General features: G+C 46.9%; 1 protein-coding gene across 2 annotated transcripts in view; it reads left to right on the plus strand.

The window, feature by feature from the left end:
- ABCF1 (ATP binding cassette subfamily F member 1) overlaps positions 1-5,599 on the plus strand; it is a 141,161-nt gene extending 135,562 nt beyond the window's left edge. For both annotated transcript variants that reach the window (XM_049765333.1, XM_049765332.1), the window contains 15 exons: positions 355-455; positions 545-630; positions 1,139-1,278; positions 1,544-1,692; positions 2,057-2,140; positions 2,246-2,370; positions 2,566-2,678; positions 2,763-2,934; positions 3,039-3,113; positions 3,210-3,280; positions 3,939-3,971; positions 4,052-4,220; positions 4,487-4,551; positions 4,646-4,718; positions 4,858-5,599. In XM_049765333.1, coding sequence (XP_049621290.1) covers positions 355-455; positions 545-630; positions 1,139-1,278; positions 1,544-1,692; positions 2,057-2,140; positions 2,246-2,370; positions 2,566-2,678; positions 2,763-2,934; positions 3,039-3,113; positions 3,210-3,280; positions 3,939-3,971; positions 4,052-4,220; positions 4,487-4,551; positions 4,646-4,718; positions 4,858-5,024 — 1,623 coding nt within the window. In that variant the 3' untranslated portion in view covers positions 5,025-5,599. The remainder of the gene's footprint in view (positions 1-354; positions 456-544; positions 631-1,138; positions 1,279-1,543; positions 1,693-2,056; positions 2,141-2,245; positions 2,371-2,565; positions 2,679-2,762; positions 2,935-3,038; positions 3,114-3,209; positions 3,281-3,938; positions 3,972-4,051; positions 4,221-4,486; positions 4,552-4,645; positions 4,719-4,857) is intronic.
- The last annotated feature ends 5,657 nt before the right edge of the window (positions 5,600-11,256 follow it).

Raw genomic sequence — 11,256 nt, forward strand, 5'->3', positions numbered from 1 at the left:
AGTGATAACACAGCGGGAAGGATGCTTACCTTGCTCGGGATTGACCTGGTTTGATCGCTGACAACCCATATGGTCCCCTAAATCCACCAGTGTGATTTTGAGTGCAAAGCCCTAAGCACGACCACAAAACAAAACAAAAATTAAGAAAGGTTCACATTTAGAAGGAAGTGGTGCCAGACAAACTGTATTGGTCTAAGATTTGGGAGGTCCAAGGAAGAGGGATTTGGCATGGGAGAAATGTGTTAAGTCAGAGATTGTAGTTTTTTGTAGCTTTCCTGCTGGAAGAGTTTTCAGTTTCTGAATGGAGTGTTCTCATATGCCTGTTTCTTCTGCTGTTCTTTCCCCTGACTGCAGTTGGAGAAGTTCAGCATCTCAGCCCATGGCAAGGAATTATTTGTCAACGCAGATCTCTACATTGTAGCTGGCCGCCGCTATGGACTAGTGGGGCCCAATGGGTGAGGATAGGGGCGACTAGAGGGATAGAAGGGAGAGGGTGGAGAGAATTCTCAGTGGCGGCCTGGTCTTGATAGCTCTCATTCCTCAGCAAGGGCAAGACCACTCTCCTCAAGCACATTGCCAACCGGGCCTTGAGCATCCCTCCCAACATTGATGTGTTGCTGTGTGAGCAGGGTGAGGCCCGTGGTGGGACTTGGTGGGGAGGTGAAATTTAGGAGCTTAAGAGGAAGGGCAGCTTGGGTGGAAGAGTCAACCAAGATAGAAGAAATGGTGTCTGTGCATTTGAAAGGGGCCTGCAAATGGATACTATGGAAAGGGAGGAGGGCTGGAGTGATAATACAGTGGCTAAGGCACCTACTTTGCACGTGGTTGACCCAGGTTTGATCCCCCACATCCCATATATTATCCTTGAGCCTGCAGAGTATGGCCCAAAGACAAAAATTTTAAAAATGGAGAGAAGAATGAGGAACTCAGAATATTTTGTTAGCTTGTTTATTTTTGTGGTGCCAAGGAACAAACCCATGTTTTGTGCATGTAAGACTTCCACTTTAACATCAAATGACATACTTGGCAGGGGAATATGTTATTTGGAACAAGCACAAAGCTGGTGGGGTCAGGAAAATCATAAATGAATCTGAGGAAGTAGGAACCATCGCCTTGGGATGTTTTTCTTGCCCCTCAGAGGTGGTAGCAGATGAGACACCTGCAGTTCAGGCCGTTCTTCGAGCTGACACTAAGCGGTTGAAGCTGCTGGAAGAGGAGCGTCGACTACAGGGACAATTGGAGCAGGGGGATGACATGGCTGCTGAGAGACTAGAGAAGGTAAAGAAAATGGCACAGAAAACATGGGTTAAGACTCAGAGGTTCTGGGGCTGGAGAGATAGCATGGAGATAGGGTGTTTGCCTTGCATGCAGAAGGACAGTGGTTCGAATCCTGGCATCCCACATAGTCCCCTGAGCCTGCCAGGAGCGATTTCTGAGTGTAGAGCCAGGAGGAATCCGAGCGTTGCCAAGTGTGACCCAAAAAACAAAACAAAAAAAAGTTTGTGTGAACTTTAGAGATGTGTTCTCTTCTCCATCCTCCCAGGTATATGAGGAATTAAGGGCTACTGGAGCAGCAGCTGCAGAGGCTAAAGCTCGACGAATCCTGGCTGGTCTGGGCTTTGACCCTGAAATGCAGAATCGGCCCACACAGAAATTTTCAGGGGGCTGGCGCATGCGTGTCTCCCTTGCCAGGTAGGTTACTGTCTTCCTTTCCTTTCCTTCCAGTTTCAATCACCCATAGATTTGCCTTTCTTCACTAGTGAGTGGGGAGGTTGAAGGCTAACTTTCCATCTGTATGTCTCCCACTCTTGGGAGAGCTCCATGAACCAATAAGGTCCCACAGATTGAACCCATTGCATTTAAAGGCAAGCGCCCTACCTGCTGCTACTATTCTCCAGCCGCAGGGTCTTCTTTAGCTTCTAAGTGGTGTAGTCTTACTAGTGTCTCTTGCACAGGAACTTTTCTAGGAGAGTTCTTGGAAGGATTATTTTCAAGAGTTTTTCAGACTCAGGATCTTTCTTTGCTGACCCTGTATTCTGCTGCCTCCCTACTTTAGGGCACTGTTCATGGAACCCACATTGCTGATGTTGGATGAGCCCACTAACCACCTGGATCTCAATGCTGTCATCTGGCTTAATAAGTGAGTTTCTATCTATCTTCCTCCCTCCTTTTCCCCTATTATCCATTTCTCCTGACTTAACCCTAACTTGACCATTGTTGATATTTTACACTCTGTAAAATTTAGCTACCTCCAGGGCTGGCGGAAGACTTTACTTATCGTCTCCCATGACCAGGGCTTTTTGGATGATGTCTGTACAGATATTATTCATCTTGATGCCCAGAGGCTTCATTACTACAGAGGCAATTACAGTAAGTAGAATGGGTTGTGAGTAAAAGAAAGTGATAGAACTTTGAGAAAGGCCAGGTGGAAGGGCCCACAGGGATGTGGTAATTGTGGAATCTTTTCAGGAAAGGCAACAGTGATGCTCACTCTTATCCAAGCCTAGTTAAGGCTTTGCTAGTTTAAAGAGCAATGATTGCTCCCTTTCCCTGTCTCCTGCACAGTGACTTTCAAGAAGATGTATCAGCAGAAGCAGAAAGAACTGCTTAAGCAATATGAGAAGCAAGAGAAGAAACTAAAGGAGCTCAAGGCAGGTGGCAAGTCCACCAAGCAGGCAGTAAGTATATGGGTTTTTTTCTGAGTTGGGGGCCTTTTCTTGGACTGCTCCAAAAGATGCTCATTCTTTCTTCCCCTTTCTCAGGAAAAGCAAACAAAGGAGGCCCTGACAAGGAAACAGCAGAAATGCCGACGGAAAAACCAAGATGAGGAATCGCAGGAAGCCCCTGAGCTCTTGAAACGCCCGAAAGAGTACACTGTGCGCTTCACATTCCCCAACCCTCCACCTCTCAGCCCTCCTGTGCTGGGCCTTCATTGTAAGTAGCTACAGATCTCACCAGCACCCCCAAATCCTGCTCTTTTCCTCTAACATTGCCATGACATTCAAGGATCTGAAAATACTGCTTTTCCTTGTTCTCAGGTGTGACATTTGGCTACGAGGGGCAGAAATCACTCTTTAAGAATCTGGATTTTGGCATCGATATGGACTCAAGGAGTGAGTTGGTGTCAGTAGGCTTAGGGTGTGGAGCAGACTCTGTGGCTACAGGGTGACTTTCTGAGGACCTCTTTGACACTGGTCTTCCTTTGGCAGTTTGTATTGTGGGACCTAATGGAGTGGGGAAGAGCACATTGCTGTTGCTGCTGACAGGCAAGCTGACACCAGTGAGTCCTTGGGGGCCAGATGGAGCAGGGGTGGGAGTGTGGGGGGTGATGTGAGTTTGGCAGTATGACTCTCCACTTGAGCTAAAAAAGCAGGAGTCCCATTATAGTGAAAGTAAATGTAGATCCGTTCAGAAATAATTCATGGCCCCAAGAGATACTATAGAACCAGGTTTCATGTTTTTGCGCCACACTGGCCTGTTCTCAGGGCTTTCTACTGGCACGCGGGAAGGTGTCCGCAATTAAGATATGCGGTGCCGGCGTGGGGTCGGAGAGATAGCATGAAGGTAAGGCCTTTGCCTTTCATTCAGAAGGTCATTGGTTTGAATCCCGGCATCCCATATGGTCCCCCGAGCCTGCCAGGAGCAATTTCTGAACATGGAGCCAGAAGTAACCCCTGAGCGCTGCCGGGTGTGACCCAAAAAAAAAAAAAAAGGTTAGCCATCACTGCCCTATATGGTACCAAACTAGTCAGGAATGATCTCTGAGTGCAGAGCCAGTAGTAAGCCCTGACAGCAGCTGGGTGCCCTCTTCAATTAGTGTTTCCCTCTAACATTTCTTGTTCTTAGCATTCTAATATTGCTCCTCTTCAGGCACACTGAGATTGGCTTACAATACATTTTCCCTTTCCCTTATTTTCACACTTTATCTTTCTTTGCAGACTCGTGGGGAAATGAGAAAGAACCATCGACTGGTAAGTTGGCTTGGGAAACGAGGGAATAAGACCAGTAGATAAAGTGCAACTTCTAACCACCTCCCTTTTCTCTGGGACAGAAAATTGGCTTCTTCAACCAGCAATATGCGGAGCAGCTGCGCATGGAGGAGACACCCACTGAGTACCTGCAGCGGTGCTTCAACCTACCCTACCAGGATGCTCGGAAATGTCTGGGCCGCTTTGGCCTTGAGAGTCATGCCCATACCATCCAGATCTGCAAACTTTCTGGTATCATTTATAGGGAAATGGGGAGGGTGTTCTCCACTTGTGGGCTGAAAGGACTTTGGGTGACCTCAGCACATGCAGAAATGTAGGGTAAGGGCCAGAGAGATAGTACAGTGGGTAGGATGCTTGCCTTCCACATGGTTTACCCTGGTTCAATCCATGGCATCCTACATGGTTTCCAAACACTACTGGGTATGACCCCCCAAAATAAACAAAATAGATGTTGGGCAATAAAAGATGTAAGGATGGACTTTTTTTCTATACTACAGGTGGTCAGAAAGCACGAGTTGTGTTTGCAGAGTTGGCCTGTAGGGAGCCTGATGTCCTCATATTGGTGAGTGAGCTGGATTCTACATATATCATGTGTGGGACAGTGGAGCTAAGAATGATAGCAAGACATGAAGGTTTGTGACCCTTTTGTTTTGTAGGATGAGCCCACCAATAACTTGGATATTGAGTCTATTGATGCTCTGGGGGAGGCTATCAATGAATACAAGGGTGGTAAGTCAGCTCTTTTAGTATCCCTTCCTCCTGCCATCTTTGAGAAGGAAGCTCCCATTTCTGCACCTGAGGCTTCATCACAAAATTTGACATCCTCTTCTTCTTCTCTTTGCCCCGTTTTTGCCATCTTCCTTCAAAGCTGTGATTGTTGTCAGCCATGATGCCAGACTCATCACTGAAACTAACTGCCAGCTGTGGGTGGTGGAGGAGCAAAGTGTCAGTCAAATTGATGGTGATTTTGAGGACTACAAACGTGAGGTGTTGGAGGCCCTGGGAGAAGTCATAGTCAACCGGCCACGAGAGTGAACTTTCCTTTCTGGAAGTTTCATAGAAGATGACTTCGTGTGGCCTAGAAGTTCTTTGTGTCTCCCTCTCTTCACGTGCAAGTTGCCTCTGATCTACGACTGACACAGCCACTACTTGGGCATGTGAAGGTGGAACAAGGTTTTATGATGACTAGGATGCCAGTTTAATGTGTCCTTTTTTCTGAAAGACTGTTAACTTCCTTCAGAAAATTGAGCTGGCCTTGTCTTTAATAACACCTTTATGCAAGCAGAGATGATAGTAATTATGGGGTACATTTGGTCATGCTTATGTGACTAACTGTTTTGAGACTCAGCTTACTCAGAAACCTGCCTCTGGTCCACCTGTAAGCTGTCAGTGTGCTGCCTTCTGGTCTCTGAGTAGTGCTGTTCTTTTCTGGTGGATTGAATGCTGACTGACACAACTCCGAGCTAGAGGAGAGTTCCTTCAGTACCTGCAGTCTCATCCAGTTCAGGACTTGGTGGGCAGGAATGAAATGCTGCTCAATTTGAATTTCCCTTTACAAGGGGAAGAAATAAAGGAATTACTGCCTCCATGTCCTTTCTGGAGATACATAAGGTTGGAACTGTTCTTATTTCATATTGCTTTTGGGGACCTCACCTGATGCTACTCAGGGCTTATTCCTGGCTCTAAGCTCAAAGATCACTTCCAGGGCCGGGCGGTGGTGCTAGAGGTAAGGTGCCTGCCTTGCCTGCACTAGCCTTGGACGGACTGCGGTTCAATCCCCTGGTGTCCCATTTGGTCCCCCAAGCCAGGAGGGACTTCTGAGCGCATAGCCAGGAGTAACCCCTGAGCATCACCGAGTGTGGCCCAAAAACCAATAAAAAAAAAAAGATCACTTGCAGTGGGGCTCCAGGAACCATATAGTGTACTGGGATTTGAACCCTGATCAACCACATGCAGAGCAAGCACTCTGCTATGTCATCTCTTTGGCCCCAAGGTTGCCTTGATTGGTTTTATTTTTTAGCATTTTTGTTTCGTTTTAGGGCCGCATCTGGTGCTGCTCAGGGGTTTCTCCTGGCTCTACATTTAGTGGTGTTCAGGGGACCATATAGGATACTGGGATCAAATCCAGATCAGCTGCATGCATGGCAAATGTCCTAACCACTGTATTATCCCTCTGGCTCTTTTTCTATTTTTCTATCAATTATATTCTAATACTGGTGTATTTAACATCTTTTTTTTTTCTCTTCTTCCGGTTTTTGGTTTTTGGGTCACACCTGGCAGCACTCAGGGGTTACTCCTAGCTCTACGCTCAGAAGTCGCTCCTGGCAGGCTCGGGACCATATGGGATGCTGGGATTCGAACCACCATCTTTCTGCATGCAAGAGGCAAATGCCCTGCCTCCATACTATCTCTCCGGCCTTTTTTTTTTTTTTTTTTTTTTGTGCTTTTTGGCCCATACTCGGTGATGCTCAGGGGTTACTCCTGGCTATGTGCTCAGAAATTGCCCCTGGCTGGGGGGACCATATGGGACTCCGAGGGATCAAACCACGGTCCTTCCTTGGCTAGCGCTTGCAAGGCAGAAACCTTACCTCTGGGCCCGGAGAGATAGCACAGCGGCGTTTGCAAGCAGCCGATCCAGGACCAAAGGTGGTTGGTTCGAATCCCAGTGTCCCATATGGTCCCCCGTGCCTGCCAGGAGCTATTTCTGAGCAGACAGCTAGGAGTAACCCCTGAGCACTGCCGGGTGTGGCCCAAAAACCAAAAAAAAAAAACAAAAAAACTTAACCTCTAGCGCCACCTCGCCGGTCCCTAGTCTTCTTTTGCCAATCTTCAGGCACGTAGGGAGAGCTGCATATTTTCCATTTCTGGGATATCCACATAGATTTTTTTTTTCTTCCCCAATTACAGTGTCAGCAGTTAAACAGGTTCAAGGCAAGTGCTCTACAACTTTTTAACATCAAAAAAAGTCTTGGATCTCGAATGACTAAATTTTTGGTCCTCTGCTACTTCTCCATACAATGGTTGTGAATTATGGCAGGGTTTGGGCGAGTGGAGGATTGAGATTATACAAGAAAAGACACGCCGGAGTGATAGCACAGCGGTAGTGTGTTTGCCTTGCATGTGGACAACCCGGGACAGATCCGATTTAGATCCCAGCATCCCATATGGTCCCCCAAGCCTTCCAGGAGTGAAACACCTAAGCATCACCAGGTGCGCCCTCCCCCCACCCCAAATAAAAAGAAAGGCCAGAGAGTACAGCATATAGGTCCCCCCAAGCCCTGCCAGGAGTGATCCCTGACTGTAAAGCTAGGATAACCTGACTGTCCCCCAGATGTGGCTCAAAAACCAGGAAGTGAAAGACAAGTTCTGCCTTTATGACAAATCTAGAGAAGGCCAGTACATTTGGGCTACAGTCAGCAGTGCTACCACTAGTTTTATCTCCTAGCCCTAGAAGCATGTATATCAAAGATTTTGGTTTGGGTTTTGGGCCATACCCAGCAGCGCCTGCCTGGGTTACTCCTGGCTCTGTGCTCAGAAATTGCTCTTGGCAGGCTCAAAGGATGCTGGGGATCGAACCTGGGTCAGTCCTGGATCATCCGCTTGCAAGACAAAAGCCTACTGTTATGCTATCACTCTGGCCTCAAGATTTTTTTTTTTTTTTTTTTTTTTTTTTTGGTTTTTGGGCCACACCCGGTAATGCTCAGGGGTTACTCCTGGCTATGTGCTCAGAAGTTGCTCCTGGCTTGGGGGACCATATGGGACACCAGGGGATCTAACCGCGGTCCGTCCAAGGCTAGCACAGGCAAGGCAGGCACCTTACCTTTAGCGCCACCGCCTGGCCCCAAGATATTTTTTTATATTAAAGAAAAGTATTATGAAGGACAGGAAGATAACTCAGGGTTGGAGAACATGCTTTGCATGTGGAAGCTCTAACTCAGTACCTAGTGATCTAATCACTGAGCAGAAGTAGCCCCCAAACACCACTAGATATATCTAGATATGGGTGATTAGGGAGGTTACGAGTGCCTCAAAGGGCAGATGTGCATGCTTGACATGCAGAATGTTTGATCTCCAGCAGTGTTCCCTGAGCACCACCAACTGTGGCCACACAGCTGATTTCTTTTTCACATCTCTTATATTTTTTGTTTTTTGGGGGGCCACACCTGGCAATGCTCAGGGGTTACTCCTGTGTTTTTTTTGTTATTGATTCACACTCGGCAGTGCTTAGGGTTTACTCCTGGCCTCTGTGCTCAGAAATCTGGCAGGCACGGGGAACCCTATGGGATGCCAGGATTCAAACCACCATCAGTCCTGACTAGGCCTCATGCAAGGCAAACGCCCTACCTCTGTGCTATCTCTTCGGGCCCTATTTTACATCTTTCTAAGAGAAAATTTTGCTTATTCATGGGTAGACGTGGAGAGTATCACACTGAGTGAAATATGTCAGAGGAAGACAGACAAACTTAGTTAACCCACTCATTTGTGGGTTATAAAACAAATGTATAGTAATAATACACAGAGACAGTAGAAACAAGGGCCAGGAGCAAGAATCCATGGTAGGCGGCTTACCACTGGAGGGTTGTGGTAGTGTAATTAGAACAGAGAAGAAAGGGCTGAAATGATAGCACGCAGTAGGGACTTTTCCTTGCACATGGTCGGCCCGTAATGGTCCAGGTTTGATCCCCAGCATCCCATATGGTCCCCTAAGCCTGCCAGGAATAACCACTGAGTACCTCCGAGGTTTAGTCCCCCCCAAAAAAAGGACTGAGAAGGGACCACTACGTGACAAAGATGGTTGCAAATGACCGCTGGGGACAAGAACTGGGTGCTGAAAAGAGGCATATGATATGTGTGATACCCTTTCAGTAACAGTATTGCAAACCACAGTGCCCAGAAGGAAGAACTGTCTACCATAGAGTGGGTCTGGGAAAATGGGGGGGGGGGGGTACTTCTGACAAACAGGACATTGATGGAGGGGAAATGTTTATTGGTGAAGAAATGGATTTTGGAATATTGTCTGACTATTATGAACAGCTTCGTAACTATCTCACCAGGATTCAATTAAAATAAGACTAGCCAGCTGAGAGAGATGGTACAGAAGATATGGCACTTACATGGAGGGACCCCTGTTCGATCCCTGGCATCCCATATGGTTTCCTGAACCCACCAGGAGTGGTAGGCAAATAATAACCAACCCTGAGTGTAAAGCCAATAATAACCAACCCTTGAGCATTACCAGGTGTGCCCCTTATACACAAAAAATTACAGAAACTATAAGACTATCTTGCTTGGTCAAGTGGCAAAGGTAATAAGGAAATATTCAAATGAATGAACAAAACAGACTTGAGGGCAAGGAGGAGGGCAGGAAAATAGTACAGCTGTAGGATGCTTGTTTGCAAGTGGCCATCTGGTTCAATTCCCTGGGACCATACTAATCCGACTTAGGTAGAGTAGCACAGAGCCAGGAATAACCCCTGAGCATCAGTGGATAGGACCAAAATTAAAAGACACAGTTCCTATGATCACCCGTCCCATACAGATGTTCCCAAAACAGCCCTTTTGATAAAGACACTCCAGTGTCTTGGGAAACCATGAAATGTAGACTGTGGACACTTGACCAAAGGATAGGTGCATAATAGTCACCTATTAAATAGGCAATTTAAGCGAAAAGAGTGCTGCAATGGGAAAAACCAAAACTTAAGTAAGTACTCTGTGACCTAACAGAACCCACATTATGACCTGGGAGTGTGAAAGGGAGCCTATTGTCGTCTAACAGCCCAGGCCCTGCACTGGCTATCCTAGAGTGGTGGTTTTTCAACTCCTGAACAGCAGCAGTACTTAGAATCTGTCAGAAGTGCTAAAATAACTGTTGTAACAGCAATTGAGCACTGCAAGGTGGACCCTCCCTACTCTTTAGGCCAGTGCTTCTCAATTATTTTCTGTCATGCCCCCCTAGGAAGAAGACATTTTTCACACCCCCCGTACAACTGTAGATAGCATATTTAAAAAAACTTTAGGGGCCGGGGAGATAGCACAGCGGTAAGGCCTTAGACGTAGAAGGACCCCGGCATCCCATATGCTCCCCCGAGCCTGCCAGGAGCGATTTCTGAGCATAGAGCCAGGAGTAACCCCTGAGCACTGCCGGATGTGACCCAAAAACCAAAAGAAAAAAAAAACCTTTAACCTTCAAAACAAAAATATATATAAAATAATTTGAGCTGATTTTTTTTAATCAGAGGTGACGTCTGGATTAATGGCTACAATGAGCACGTTTTGCAATGCATAGCTTTTCGAAGCGGGGTTTGAAGCAGGACACAGCAACTTTCAGCTCCAGAGACTTAAAACAGAAGGCTTAGCTTGTTTTGACAGTGTTTGCCGAGGTCAAATGCCCACTATTTGAGAACCACTGCTTTAGGTACATTAGATAGGGTCACCTTGGGATTTGGTGCCAGGAGTCGAGAAAGTTTGTCAAATAATAGTAAATACTAGTTCAGTGCAAAGAAATTGAAAGTTGGGGGTTGTGTGTATACTTTTTTGTTTTTGGCTGTGCTCAGCGGCCATAGTTGGTGGTGCTGGGGACCATGTGTATTGCCAAGGTTCCATTGTGACAACTGTTGCTGTAGCAATAAACATGCAAGCCAAGTGCCTTAATGTCTGTATTTTCTCTCCGGCCCAGTGCCCAGTACTGGTCTTATAAGGTAAGATTTGGGGGAGGAGGGCAAGGTGAATCACCCAGTAGTTACTCTGTGCTTACTAAGCTCATGAATCATTCCTGGTGGGAATCTGGGGGACCCTACAAGATGCTGAGAATTGAATGGGTCTGGTGAGTGCAAGGCAAATGCCTGATGTACTATACCATATCACTGTAGTCCTGGCTTTGTTTTAATTTGTTGTTGTTTTTGTTTTTTGATCATACCTGGCAACACTCGGGTTCCTCCTGGCTCTATGCTCAGAAATCGCTCCTGGCAGGCTCGGGGGACCATTTGGGATGCTGGGAATTGAGCCCAGGTCTGTCCCGGGTTGTCTGCATGCAAGGCAAATGCCCTATCACTGTGTTATTGCTCTGGCCCATGGAGTGATTTCTGAGCACAGAGCCAGGAGTAACCCCTGAGCTCCATCGAGGAAGAGTTGGATCAAAGAGATAGTACAGGCACGTTGCTCTGTCCCGTTTCAATACCAGTTGCAGTCACTTGAGGCCTGCCAGGAGTAAACCCTGAATTCTGTTGGTGTGGCCCCAACAATAACAGCAGAACTTCCCAGTTAACAT

Source organism: Suncus etruscus, chromosome 18 (genome assembly GCF_024139225.1).
Source record: "Suncus etruscus isolate mSunEtr1 chromosome 18, mSunEtr1.pri.cur, whole genome shotgun sequence".
Lineage (NCBI taxonomy): Eukaryota > Metazoa > Chordata > Mammalia > Eulipotyphla > Soricidae > Suncus > Suncus etruscus.